Source organism: Nematolebias whitei, chromosome 12, assembly GCF_014905685.2.
Source record: "Nematolebias whitei isolate Nwh7 chromosome 12, NemWhi1, whole genome shotgun sequence".
In the NCBI taxonomy this organism is placed as follows: domain Eukaryota; kingdom Metazoa; phylum Chordata; class Actinopteri; order Cyprinodontiformes; family Rivulidae; genus Nematolebias; species Nematolebias whitei.
Window position 1 is genome coordinate 29,131,661 of NC_056509.1, and position 14,441 is coordinate 29,146,101.

At 39.6% G+C, this 14,441-nt stretch overlaps 1 protein-coding gene across 1 annotated transcript in view; it reads left to right on the forward strand.

Moving 5' to 3' along the window:
* nkain2 (sodium/potassium transporting ATPase interacting 2) overlaps positions 1 to 14,441 on the forward strand; it is a 66,120-nt gene that overhangs the window by 628 nt on the left and 51,051 nt on the right. Inside the window, exon 3 of the mRNA XM_037685122.1 lies at positions 323 to 403. Within this exon, the coding sequence (XP_037541050.1) occupies positions 323 to 403 (81 nt within the window). The remainder of the gene's footprint in view (positions 1 to 322; positions 404 to 14,441) is intronic.

Here is a 14,441-nt window from a genome sequence, read left to right on the forward strand (position 1 = left end):
CACACACACACACACACACACACACACACACACACACACACACACACGCACACACGCACACACACACAGAGCTCTGCCATTCCATTGTCTCTTCCTGTCTGATTTGATTCAGGAGATTAGTTACACTCTTCGCTGTTGTTTTTCTTTTGCTGCATTTTAACAACATCAAAAGTGAAGCCTCTGCCCTTTTTTTCCCCATTTCGCTTGCTTCAAAAGCAAAACATGAGCATTGCTTTTCTTTTTCTTTTTTGAACTCTTCAACACAGGCTCGTCAAATCTTGTCTGACTTCCCTTGCTCTCGTCTGTCTTGTCTGTCCTACAGTATGCAGCCTGGCTCGTTGTGTGGATGACCTGGAACGTTTTCATCATTTGTTTCTACCTGGAGGTTGGAGATTTGTCCAGAGTAAGAAAACATGATTTTTATTTCGCTGTCAAGTCCTCTCCTGTACACTTCCATTCTTACATACCGCTCTTGTTGCAGAAATACTTCTGCTGCTGTGTTTTACGTCACTGATACATGTGGGATTTCTGGAGTTACACACGAGTTTCTCGAATGCCTCATTTACACTTTGATTTCAAGAGTTTCACATTCAAGACGGAGGCAGGAAGTGATCAATGAATCCCATGAAAAGGCCAAAAGCAGCAGCGCATTGATCTTTCTAACAAGTGTTGCTTTTGAGCCTTGTGCATGTCTCCACTTTGTGCTTCAGACACCATTTGTTGTCCAAACGATACTAAAGACATTTGTCAGCTGCTCTGTTCTGACACGGGCAATCACCTGAACAGCCCTGGTGCCACTTATACTCACCAGCGGGCTCAGTTAGTGTTGTTAAAGTACTTTGTACTAAAACCCATCCATCCATCCATCCATCCATCCATTGTCTTTACCCGCTTCTTCCATTTTGGGTACAGTTTGAATATTGTTTATCAAAATTAGTTTTCAATCAGCTTTTCAAGTCAAAAAATAGTAATAAGACTGTGTTCATTAAATATCTTTGCTGTAGTTGTGAGCTGAAGAGCAACAGGCAGCGGATGGGACTTAGATTTTAAAACCTTCATGATTTGGGTATTAATTTGAGTTGGGTGTATAATAACCCTGAATTAATGTTTGTCTATATTTATCTTGTCACAACTCTTTAATAGCTGTAATGTATAGTTTGTGCTACACCCCAGATCAGATTAGGGTGATAATGTAAATTTACATTTAGCAGAAATCATTATCACCAGCTGCCAAAAGGTGTGTCTGTTAGCAAAATATCTCATGAACCACTGGGCGGATTTTAATAAAATCTTCATAAAGCCAACCAGCCTTGGTGCTTTTAACTCGGTCAGTTTGACAGATGTTGAGCTAAAATTTGGTGCCGCAGTTATCATGTTGCTGTTTTAAATGTAGAGCCCACGTGCAGGGAGGCGATGAGAGATCTCCAGGTAAAATAAGTACTTGAGTTTATATTTAAATAAACAAAACAAAATGCTGACGAGGCAGCAAAGTGTTACTTTCAGAGAGATGACAGAGGAGCAGAACATGTAGCCTTAGGAGGACAATCCACGGACAAAGGCGGAATGAAGAGACGCTGACTTTATATAGAACACTGACGAGACAGAATGAGAAACATCTGGAGTGATGAGAACACAGACAGGTGTGATGAGAGCTGAACAAGGAAGAGACACACAGGGGGAGTGGAGGAGAACAAAAACACAGAACCCCAGAGTAGTAGCTGAGGCTCATATCCAACACAGATGTCAAGCGTTACTTATTTAGTAAGATCTTTGCTTAAAACTTTATTAGGTGTTGGAGTCAACCCTGTTTGTCTGTTAGCAAAATATTTCATGAACTAGATGATTTTATTACACTTGCAGAAACTTTGAATGTACATCTATAGCAGATTAACCTAATTCAAGATGACCGCCACTGCTAATTTAATTCACTCCACGTAAAAAAGGCTGTAACTCAGTCAGTGTTATAGAATTTGGGTCAACATTTGATGTGGTCATAGCTGAGACATTTTGTGTTATGGCATGAAGTCAGACATACTGTTATTTTAAAAGATGTGATAAAGCGACGACAACTCCGTCGTTTCATGACATAAAATGATCTTAGACTGAAACTTTGGAATGAAAGGTGGTGGGCGATATTCATCTCCTCAAGGAACGATAGACATTTAAATGTTTAAGTGTCTGCTGTGGCTCAGGTAAAGTATGCCATTATTTTAGTCTCCAATGAAGCTAAAGGAATTTTAATGGGATTTTAGCAAAATGTCCACTATAGCAGTCTTAGGAGCAACACATTTCAAAACGTTCTTATATGGTCATACTTCAGACAAGTAGCAGTTATTTAACCAGCTGGGAGAGATGAATTCAATAAAACCACTTTCAATTCTGTGCATTTTCTATGTAAACAGCTTGGAAAGTGCTTTGAAGAACTGGATTTAGAGCCTCTTCTAAGGATTTGTTTGGATGTAGATTTAGCTTGATTTCCATCAGCTAAATAAATGATTATTTGAACTTGGATTGCAAAAACATGTCTTTAAAAGGCATCAAGTTCAACATCAAACATTAAGAAAAGACCACCTCCTCGTCTGAGATATACACAAGAAGGATCATCAAAAGAGAATCCTTCCTGATTCATTTTTTTTTTTTTTTTTTCTTGTGATGGCCTCCCTTCTCCCCTTACAGCCATCCTCTCCACACCATTATTATGAAATATTTATTATAGTGACTATCTAGTGTAGGTGTTGTTTTTTTTGTTGTTGTTTTTTTTAATAGAATAGAAAGAAAGAAAAGACAAAGTAAGACTCCAAAATATAAGAAATATACACAAAGAGAGCACACGTCAAAACACCCAGCCACTGTCTTTTCACCTGCAAAGAACATGACAAAACACAGCAACAAAATACATATGTATAAAGAACTTAAAATATTCATGGCTTTGCAGTAAGTTTCCATAAGTATATATACCCACACCTACGCCTATATACATACATACATAAATAGACATGAATATACACTCACATACATATCTATATATCTACATATAAAGCCTACATAAGCATCCCTGCTTCTATTTGTGTGTGGTTGTGAGCATGCATAAGTGTATAAGGCTTCTCTAATAGAACATTTATTAGTAACTGTGAAGCAGCAGAGACCCGACCCCCAAGACCAGAGGCAGACGAAAAAGGGGGGACCAGAGCTCAAGACCCCAGGAGGGACCCCGACCGCGGAGCCCCCAGAGCCACCCACACAGGACGAACCACTCACCCACCCCCCAGAACGGACCACAGGGGAGAACCGAAAGATCCCCACCAGCAACCACATACAGTGACCCCCCGGGGCCAACAGCGACAAACTCATAGGCCTCCGTCGGCACCCGCCGCACCGATGTAGGTCCAGGTCCAGGCACCGAGGCCCGGGCACCGAGGACCCACACCACCCAGGCCAAGGCCCGACAGGGCCAGAGGACCCGAGCCCCACCAGGCAGACACCAGGCCGAGCCGACACACGCCCAAGCGCCCAGCCCCCGATACCAAGGGCCCCAAGCGCGCCGGCAGGCAAGGGCACACCCCACCAGGGGGCCGCGCGATAGGGGCGCGATGCCAAGCACCCCCAGTTGTATCAAAGAGGGGGCAGTCCGAGTCTCGGCCTAACAAATACCCATTCATACACAGACACAATCACACAATCCCAACCTCAATCTCACATTCACTCACTCAAAGACATACAATAACGATACATTTCATTCTTATTCCCGATACGCACTCTATACCCCCCAGGTCCAAGACATGTACCCGCCCTCTACAGGGGGCAGCCCATGCCCAAACCCAGGAGGTAAACCCATTCATTCTTGAGCGGAGAAGAGCCAATACCCCAGACCCGGCCCAGGCCATACCCCGCCGACAGGACACCCCCCCCACCATGAAGAGGACACGCCACCGACCACCCCCACACACCGCCAACAACCAAGCACGCACCCCCAGCCGACCGCCCGCCAGGCCCCGGCAGCCACCCTGGCCAGCGGGCCAACCATGGCACCCAAGAGCTGATTCATTTTTTTATAAAAGGCCAAAGAACTTCTAATCTGTTTAAACATTTTAGAAATGTGTTCTTGACTCATGTAATTAAGCTACAAATCTTTGATCCTATTCATCAGACGTATGTTGGAGGAAAAAAATAACAAAACACCCAAATTTGTTCAAATTATTACCTCTGCATCCGTAGAGGAGGAAACTGGCTCGGTCAGGTTTTGGGTGCATGTTGCAACCAGAAGCAGGAGAAGAAGAAGGAATGGATTCAATAAAATACCAGCAGAGCCTGTAAGCAAACATGAATGAGCTGCAGAGAGGGTAACTTCAACAGGTTTGTAATCATAAATACAGTTTGTAATAAAAAAAATACATTTTGTGTTTGAACCTGAAGGTTTTGCCAACTCCACGTAGACTTTTGGAGAGAAAACTCTTACACAACTACAACACTTGGACATGAGGAACGGATGGAAATCTCTGGAACAAGAACTGAAGCATGACGCTGCTTCTGATGTATTCACAAGCTTTGATACTTGTCAAAGTGTCAGTTGCTTAATGCCTTAAAGGGATAGTTTAGATCTTTTGAGGTAAAATTCTGTTAAAAAAATATAAATAATTAATATCTTACCTGTTGTAGACAGCTCTTTGAACAGCCTCGAATTGGAGAAGTAGAGTTTAATTCTGACATCACTGGTGAGCTAAGGGCTAAGTTTATTTCTGCTCTTTGATATAAGTTCAGTCGTGGTTTTCATTTGGACATTTTATTATTTTTCACAAGTTTTCCTGTCGCTTCCGTGTCGGTGGCCATTGTTTCTATCAGTCATTTTTACCTTCTGTTGATCATTCACACCTGTTCATCTGTTCATTAGGCTCATCTTCATTCAGGAATCTCCCCTACCTGTATACTTACACTGCCTGTTCACCTTCAGCTCTGGTTTTTCTCCTTGCTGCTCTTCTGTGGTTTGTTGCTGCACTTTAGTTCCTGTAGTTTTTGGGTTGTTTTGTGGCCAGTACAGTTTATTTTGGACTAAAGCTTCAGTTTACTCAGTTCTTTCCTCCTAGTCTGCACCTTGGGACTTTTCCCCCACAGCATCCTTAAAACTGTAGGAATTGTGGTTTGTGTCTTGGTCTTTAGTCCCATCTTGTGTGTTACCTTTTGGTCTGTCTGTACATCACTTTGGTTGGCCTTTTCGCTGTTTTAAGTGCTCTATAAATAAAATGGTATGGTATGGTATCTTGTGTTGTGTTTATGTCCTGTGTTCTCCATATTGATTAGTTTCTGTCTTCTATAGGGTTTGTGTTTTCCTAGTGTATGCCTCCATCCGGTGTTGTGTGTCCGTTCCTGCACTCCCTGTTTTCCTAGTTTATCATTTCTCCTAATGTGTTTCAGCTGCGTGTCCTCACAGGTGTTTTGTCTCATTAGTCACTGTATATAGTCTGCATCTCTGTGTTAGTCCTTTGTCCTGGCATTGTAATCTGTCCTCTGGTGATGTCCTGTCTACTCCCTGTGCACCCTTTGATGATTTTTGTGAGTTTTTGCTTCCCTGTCAACCTTTTCTGTTATTTATTGTAAATAAATCCTTTATTTAATATATTCCGCCTGAGTCTTGGACTTCCTGCCTCCACCATTAGATTTAGCTACACCAGAGTCCCCACGTTTACGACAAACAGGCTGCACCGGAAGGCCTACAACTAGCTTGGTGATGCTACTGTGCTAGCGAATACTGTATTTTTCATAAGGCGCAATATCAATGACCGTGTCTGTTTTCATACATAAGGCGCACTGGATTATAAGGCTTACTGTCGATTTTTGAGAAAATTAAAGGATTTTAAGTGTGCCTTATAGTCCGAAAAATATGCTAGCTTAAAAAGTCTGTGAAACTTCTAAGCAATGCAAAACCTAACTGCCATACGAAGGTTTCTTTTTAGTGACCTTAAAAACCTTCTGTGTTTATAATGTGTTCAGCTTTTTCATATTGTAGCTTAGTCTGATTTTAAGTTGCTACCTGCCTCATGCAAGAGACAATGATAAATGAAAATCTCAAGGGTCTTTTGTTATTAAATTATAAAAAATAAAAATAGTGTTTTCATAAGCCACTATCAAATCTTTTATATTGGAGATGCTTTAAGATGGCAGTGATCCACTTTGCTCCCATTCAGACTCATCAGTTCAGTCTGAATTAAATTATTTTTCTAAGTTGAGGAGCCATCTACAGCAGGTAAGATAACAACTGTTTATAACCTTTCCACAGAAACCCTTTGCAAAGCATCAGAAATATTGCTTTAAGTTTTGCTCCTTTTTTGTTTTTATTTAGGAAATCAATAATCCTGTGAAATCTAGAAATAAAAATACCTTTCATTTTTACCAGTGGCAGCAATTTTAACTGACCTTTTATGCTACATATGAGGGTGTGTAAATTTGTGCAAACCCTGCATAGGAAGGCAGTTGTTTTCATTGATGTTAGATGTTGGTATAAAACTGATAAAGTGATGTTAAATGACATTGGGGGAATAAAACATTGCTTCAAAATGTTTTTTTTCCCCCATAAACGTTTTTTCTTCCATAAATCAACTCTGGCCATTGATCAGGACCAATCAGCTCCTGTGTAAAGGTCCAGCATTCACATCAGTTGATGTGAATGCTGATTATGTGGTTACGCTGTGCTGTGTGTGATTAGTTTTCCTACCATCATTTACTGTGATTTACTCATTCTGTTCAACAGCTTTATAACATGTTCCCTGCTGGTTTGTGAAATCACATTAAGTTGCATTTACCACAACAGACATTATCTTATTCCTCATCTAACTTCTCCCAGATTTCCAATCACAATTAGCGTTTGAATGGAGTAAACAAAGTATTTTTAAGCACCTCCTTTTGTTTGATACGCTCGTATCTTTTTTGATTTTCGTTCGCACACTCATTCGCTCTGAGCCTCATTACATTTTGCTGCCATTGAGACCATAACTAAAAGTTTTACAGTGAGTCCTCCACCTTCTGTCTGAGCTTCATTGATTTCTGGTTTTAATGACATTTACAGTTTTCTTTGTCCCCACCGGCCAACAGTTATAAAAACCACCTTACATTCGAGGACACATAGCTTTCACTTGGGTTTGGTTTTTAATCATAGCGAAGGTAAAAGCCTGCCTGCTATTTTAAATAACGACATATCCTGTACTGTTAAAACAAAGTGGATTAAATAACCTAATGTATCTGTTAAAGGTTGAATGGAGGGAAAAAAATAGAAGAACTCGTTCAAAAGACTTTATCTCTCCTGACCAAAATCAACACATCTGGTTTTTGATAAGCACAAAGCAGCCAGTTAATTAGCAGCACATTTATCAATTACCTTCTGACCAATTAGAGAGGAGCACACACACTGACCAGACGCCAAACAGCTTGTTTTTATGACCAGAGCAGTTTCCAGGCGGCTCACTCAAGGACTCATCAACCTTGACCCAGTTCGTGATGGAAAGAGGAGCCACAAAGTCCCAGTCCCTCTGCCCACCCCGACTGGATTCACCAGCTGTTAGAAAGTGTGAGATTCACATCCATCACCTCGAGTTCAGAGCTTGCTTACTGACCTGCGGGCTAATACACCACTGTTCCATGTGGTAAACACATTTAGCTTTTGTCTGCTATTGTTTCCAATCAGCTCAGAAAAAAATAAAAAAAATAAATGAAATTATGTTTTTGTTAAATTGGTTTCGTTGTATGTCTGACGTACTGTTTTTCTACACGTCACTGTAACTTGTTAGTGATGAAACAAATGTAATTTTATTAACTGCAGTTAAAAAATTAGCCCACAAGATGCTAAAAAAGGAGATATATTTTTTTTAACTAAATTTGTGTTTATTTTCATAAAATGTAACAAATACATGAGACAAATGTCATTAAATAGTAAATGACTGTACTTATATAGCACTTTTCTATCGTATCAAGATATTTTAACGCTTTACAACACAATCTGTGGCCTCTTTTACCCATTCATACAGCACTCTACTAGATCTGTACAAAGATTAATCAGTACTTTATCATATTCATACACTGATGGGACACACATCTGATGTAATGAGGGGTTCAGTGTCTTGCCCAGGGACACTTCAGCATGTGACTGCTAGTAGAATCGAACCCCCAGCTCTTGCATTGAATGACGACTGCTCTAACCCCTCAGTCACAGCCGCCCCATTAAAGTACAGAAATTGAAATTTGACATTTAATTCAGGGTAAATCTAAGACAAAAATTACTATTTACAGGTTTTTTTGCTTTGTAAAATTAAACTAATTTCATTAAGTTAAATTTTTAAGCAGAGATTTTTGTGTCAGCTCAATTTTAGCTCAAAATCTGCTGAATTGGCTGAGTTTTAGCCATTTTTGTGTTGCTTCAGGTACATTAGTGGTGGCGGCCATCTTCAACGAGGTTGACTCCAAACATTTGTCAATTGTAGATAAACATCAAATGATTACTTTTTTGATAGTTTCACGAAATCATGAGATATTTTGCTAAATGACAAATATATGCACGCTCTACTACACTATTCTTTGCCTTTTACGGCAGCAGGTGACTTTGTTCAAAACCTTTTCACAAAAATCAACTTTAAATGAACTATCACTTTAAGAATAAACTGGGTAATAGTTCTGATCTAATGTCATTGTGATGCAGCAAAAAAAAAAAAAGAAGCTTACAGACTTATATTTGATCTCACGTTTTTTCAATAGTGACAACTTCATCTTGTCTCATTTGACCTACAGTTCTTTAAAAACACTTCAGTTTCATATTCAGGTTCTGTTATTTAAAAATACTGCGATGTAAATGAAACTCCCATTATCCTCGCTCTATTCAACATTTTTTTGTCTCTTTATGCTGTCCTGCAAAGTGAATTTGTCCCACAGACCTCCTCTGTCTCACTCGTCTTCGTCTTTTGCTCTCTTTAACTATCAAAGACTTGACAAACAGGAAACATGTCCCTGTCTAAAAAGGCACCTCCATTTATGGTCACTCTCGGTTCATACCACAGGGCTTTATGTGCGCTGCATCACTTTGATTACTTAATTCACTCAAGCCATTACTTTGGGGTCATTTCATGAAAATGATTGTGACGTTCTCCATTTTTCTTCATTACTGAGCTCTGTCATCTGTTAAAAAGATGCACTGTAGCTGCTGTAATTGATACCATTTTATCGGTAATTCTCAAATTACTGCTTCAGCTTTGATATAATTTTCAGTGCAAACATCCCGTTTTATCCATGAACAGAGCTGCTATTCAGACTGGACTTCCCATCTCCTGCGGCGTTCTTTCATCAGAGCAATGATCAAACTGTTGGGTAGCTAAGTGAATGACTGGAGACCCAGATTCACTAAATACATGCATTAACATTCATCAGCATTACATAACAGAAAGGGTTGGAGTCAAAGGCATGGTCAGCTCCAGTTTCAGGCATGAAACCCATTTCTTGTGTTTTTTTAAGATGCCTCTCACAGGCTGTTGGATAATCAGGGATTATTTCTCAAATAGTCTTTGTGCCGTGTAGCTTTACAAGCAACAAATGTTTGGCATGTCCTGACACTTTGTTCACAGTAGTAAGTTAAGCCCAGACATTGCCAGATAAGAAAAAGAGCAAGGAGAAGATGAAATGTGTCAGTGTTTGTCAGTTTATTTCTGAAATCTTGAAGTTAGGAGCACTGATGGACAGAGTGGAGGAACATACAGATCATCATCATGACTGGAGCAATAATAACGTGGGTTGGATGAGACAGGATGACACTGAGAGTTAGCAGGACATCTTTTGGACAACATCTTGATGAGTCACTGACGTTGCCTTTGAGATATCCTCCTTCTGACTCCAGAAATACTTTAAGATTAACATTGAGTTTTGGAAAATGGGAGAAAAACAAATGAAAAACTATTTTGGATACTTTCATTGACCAAAAAAGTACTGAAAGTACACATACTGTATTATTATATATTTCATATCAGTGGTATAACTGTGAGTTTGTTATGATTTTACAATATTAGCACTTTTTTTAACAAAGAGCAATAAAATCAACAAACGTTGCCATCAAAATGTCCTGTAAATCCCTACCAAAAAACAGAAGTAAAAGAACTATGACTAGTTTTGGGTCACATCTTGCTTTTTCTAGTGTTGCTACTCTGCACAGTAATGAGCAGGTAAAACAAATAACACCTTCTTTACACTGGAGTAAGTCCTCGCTATGCTCTCTATGGTCTACACGACTTATTGGTACCCGACCAACCTGAGAGATGCTCGCTTGCGCCCTCACCCCACTGTATACACCAGCTGTGATGATCCTATTATATACTGGTACTCATGTCACCCAATTTTGGCATGACACCCCCTGACTGTATCAGAAAGCAGCTGTGTGCAATAAAATCACACCCCACTGGAACAACACTGATAGCATGACAAGGTTATAGCCCAGTCAGTGGGTCGAAGTTAGTAGATATTTGAATAAGTTTAAATAAGATTCAATAAGTTTATTAATAAAGTGCCATTTCACAACAGAAGTCATCTCAGGACACTATGCAAGAAAAAAATAATCAAGTCCAAATCATAAATCTAATTCAGTCAAAAACAAATCCAGATTTAAATCCAAATACAGTCAGTCATTCCTATTAATACGACATGTTCACATACATTATGTCATGAAAATGCCAATTATTAAAGGTATCCATCAAAGAAGCCACCAGATTGCATCGAATCTTTACTTTGTCGAAATTCCCTATCCTCAGCAGCACACTGACAGTGGAAAGGAACGGCTACCTTTTAACAGGAAGGAACCACCATAACCGGGTTCATGATGAGCAGCCAACCTTGATGTGGTGGGGTTTGAGAGGACAGTAAATGGTTACAAACACAGAAGGACTGGTCCAGGTGTAGCTTCTATGGGAAGAAAAGAAAAGAAGAGCACAGGTTAATGACATCAATCACAAATACAAGCAGAGAGTAAAGACAGCATCAGAATTAGGAAATGTGGTCATTTTATGCAGTAGCAGGCAGCAAAACTAAAGGAAACCTCAGGAAACCCAAGCGAACTCCAACAAAAGGCCTTAAGCCAAATCTTAAAAGTCGACAGGGTGTCAGCCTAATGGATACCAAGTAGAAAAGGTGTTTCCACTAGATTATCCATTGGATAATACAATGCCACCAGGATGATATACCATCACAACCTCGCTTTGAAAGTTTTATACGTACTCAGAACCCTCCATGATGTTTGAGGCTTTATCACGTGTAATCAGGAGCCTATTGCATTCCTAATATATGCCTAAAGACCTTGTCAATACCCTGTAAAATTATCCACATTCCAGATGATATTTATGTTATAGAGATGGAAATCCAGTGTGAAGGGTCTTGAGAGACATTGCTCCTTACTTAACCAGCATCTAAAATCTCCTTTCTGCCTGTTTACAGAATCCAGGTTTTTATCTGAGCTAAAGCTAATGTTTCATATTTGTTTACCTTTTTAATTTTTTTTTTCATTTCATGTGACAGACAAATAGCTTAAGGTTATTGCATCTCAAGGTCTTGTATTTTTAACTTTCTGTATTTGATGGCACTTTCTATCCAACACGTATCTTTGCCTTCCACAAGGTTCCTGTAGAGCCCCAGAGGCAAGATAAGGTGTACACCCTGTCTTGACAGTAATTTGAGTTTAAGCTCAAGATTCATACCCCATATCAGTCTGTCACACTCCCATCCTCACTGTCACTCGCAACAGTGCTATCTAATATAGCAGCAATGCCATCAATTTAATCTTTAAAAAGATTTTTGTTGTTGCATCCCTGACAGATTTGGAGAGGAGTCTGTGGAGGTAGAACGACTGTCACTAGGTTGCCAACACACACACACACACACATACACAAATCCGCATAAGTTAGCTATCTCACAGATAATGTACACACTCCCAGACAGCTGACTGTCACTAGTCCACTATGTCAAATAAAAGATGTAGCCACCCTCTGGGCGTCAGATGGCATACTGATACAGACACGTGGATACAGCCAGACATACACCAGCTCAGCTGTCAGTCATTTACTAAAACAGGGTGGGTGTTGTGTTGAAGATGGGTCCCATATGGTTTTTCTACATACTGTATGAGTGCACTGGTGTTGGATTTTGTTTTCCCTGCTGAGAAGCTGTCATTAGTTCCACACGTGAGTCAAATTATGTCACCAAAAATTTAAAACGGACTCATTTAATATTTAGGCGTACAGTTCTGGTATAGGATGAGAGCACTGACCACAGGAAATGAGAGGGATGGGGGATGACGAAGCTTTAAAAACAGATCAATTTCAGTAAAGTAAATAAAGGTATCGTCGAGACAGAAGTTTAGACACGCCAAGGTGTGACAAGAATTATTAAAGATGTGTTTGGGGATGAAGGCATTTGTGAATATGGTTCATGTAAAAAAAAAAAAAAAAAAAAAGGAAGGGAAAGAAACTAGAAAGAACAAAGAAACAAAAAAAATCATGAGGTATAAAGTTTGTTGAACAGAACCTCCTGTGAGGATAGGTACCTGTACCACTGTGCAGGAAAACAAAAATCAAATGTTCATTTGAAATCAATTCTTATGGACATTCTCAGTGCAGGGGAGTTTTTTTTTCTTTTTCTGCCAGATGAATTATAGGAGAAATATGACACTGAATCAAACTGCAAACCAGCTGCTTGTTCCTTTAGGAAAATAAAAAAGCAGATCACTGCAACCAGTTTGAATGCTAATAGCTACTTAATTTGACCCCCAGCAGTATTCATTCCGCGCTGCTGATGGAGACGATGAACGAGAGGGTCCTGCACATTTAATCAAAGGCGTTCTAGTTAAAACATCTACCTCAATCCACTGAGTTAATCCATCAGACCCGACGCTGCTTGATCAGTGGATGCATTTGCTGAAATCATTGCATGAAATTGCCTTTTTTCAACAACACTTCTCCAGCGGGACCTTTTCTACCAGCTAGTTGTTTTGTTATAATTTTAACTCTAAACTCTCACTGCTGATGGTTTCATTTGAATATTTATTTTTACTATATATATTAATGTACAGTGACAATTAGACAATTGTCTTTAATGTAAAGAAGTGCATAATCTGATGTTTGATTAACCCATCTCAGTTTTATAAATATGTCAGAGTCAGAGATTCTTTATTGTCATTCGCACCTCATGTGGTACATGTGGTGGAGCGAAGTTATGTACACAGGGTCCCAGTTACATCCAACAATAAAATGTAAAAGAAAAACAGTAATAACATCTAAGATATGAACCAAGAAAAACATCATCTAAAAATACACTAAACACTAATAGCATAAAAAACATTACGTTGAACAGCAGCACGAATATGAGCATGAGTCTGTGTGAGCAGATGAGCACGCATGAACACATCAACATGAAACAGATCAGCAGCAACATGAAACAGATCAGCAGCAACATGAAACAGATCAGCAGCAACATGATATGGTTTTTCACAGTGATTATTCTGGTTAGAGATTCATGAGTCTAACAGCCTCAGGGTAGAAGCTGTTCCTCAGTCTAGTGGTTCTACACTTAATGCTCCTCAACCTCCTTCCTGAGGGGAGTGGGGCAAAAAGTGTGTGTGCTGGGTGAGTGGGGTCCTTCATGATGCAGGTAATGCTAAACTTACATCTAGTTGACTCAGTCCAGTCCGGTAACACTTTACAAAAAGGTACACAAAATTTGATTAACTACTAACACCTCAGGAACGAATTAGAAACAAATCAGGAGCTAATGGGTAGTTAACCAGTACTTATTGGGGCACACACAGCCTGGTTAGTTACCTTGTAAATGAACATGAACTAATCAAGAACTAACGGGTATTTACCCAGGAAACCAATAAGGAACGAATCCGGAGCTAATGAGAAGTTAACCTGTACTTACTGGGGAACACACAGCCAATCCTTATTAGGGGACTACTGGTTAGCTACCGCAGGAACAAACCAGTAGGTAATGGTCAGGTAGTGATTAAGTAATGATTGGTTCCACAGTAAGTACTTGGTATGATGCTTCGCTACATCAGTGAACAAAATAATAGCCAGGCAATGATTTGGTATCAGTAAGTGATAGTCAGACATAGTTAAAATGACACCAGTACAAGATTATGAAATTGATAATGTCTTTCATTAATAGGTTAACAAAAGAGAAAATCCAATCAAATCAGTAACCACTAGGAAACAGGTTTTTGACAATTGCGAGCTGTGATTTCACTGGTGAAGGGTTTATTCAGAACCCACATGGAGGATTTCTCCTCTGTTTCTTTGGTAACAAACCAATAGTCCCCTATAGGCTTGGCTGTGTGTTCCCCAGTAAGTACTGGTTAACTACCCATTAGTTCCTGATTCATTCCTCTTTGGTTTCCTTGATAATTACCCATTAGTTCTTGATTAGTTCCTTTT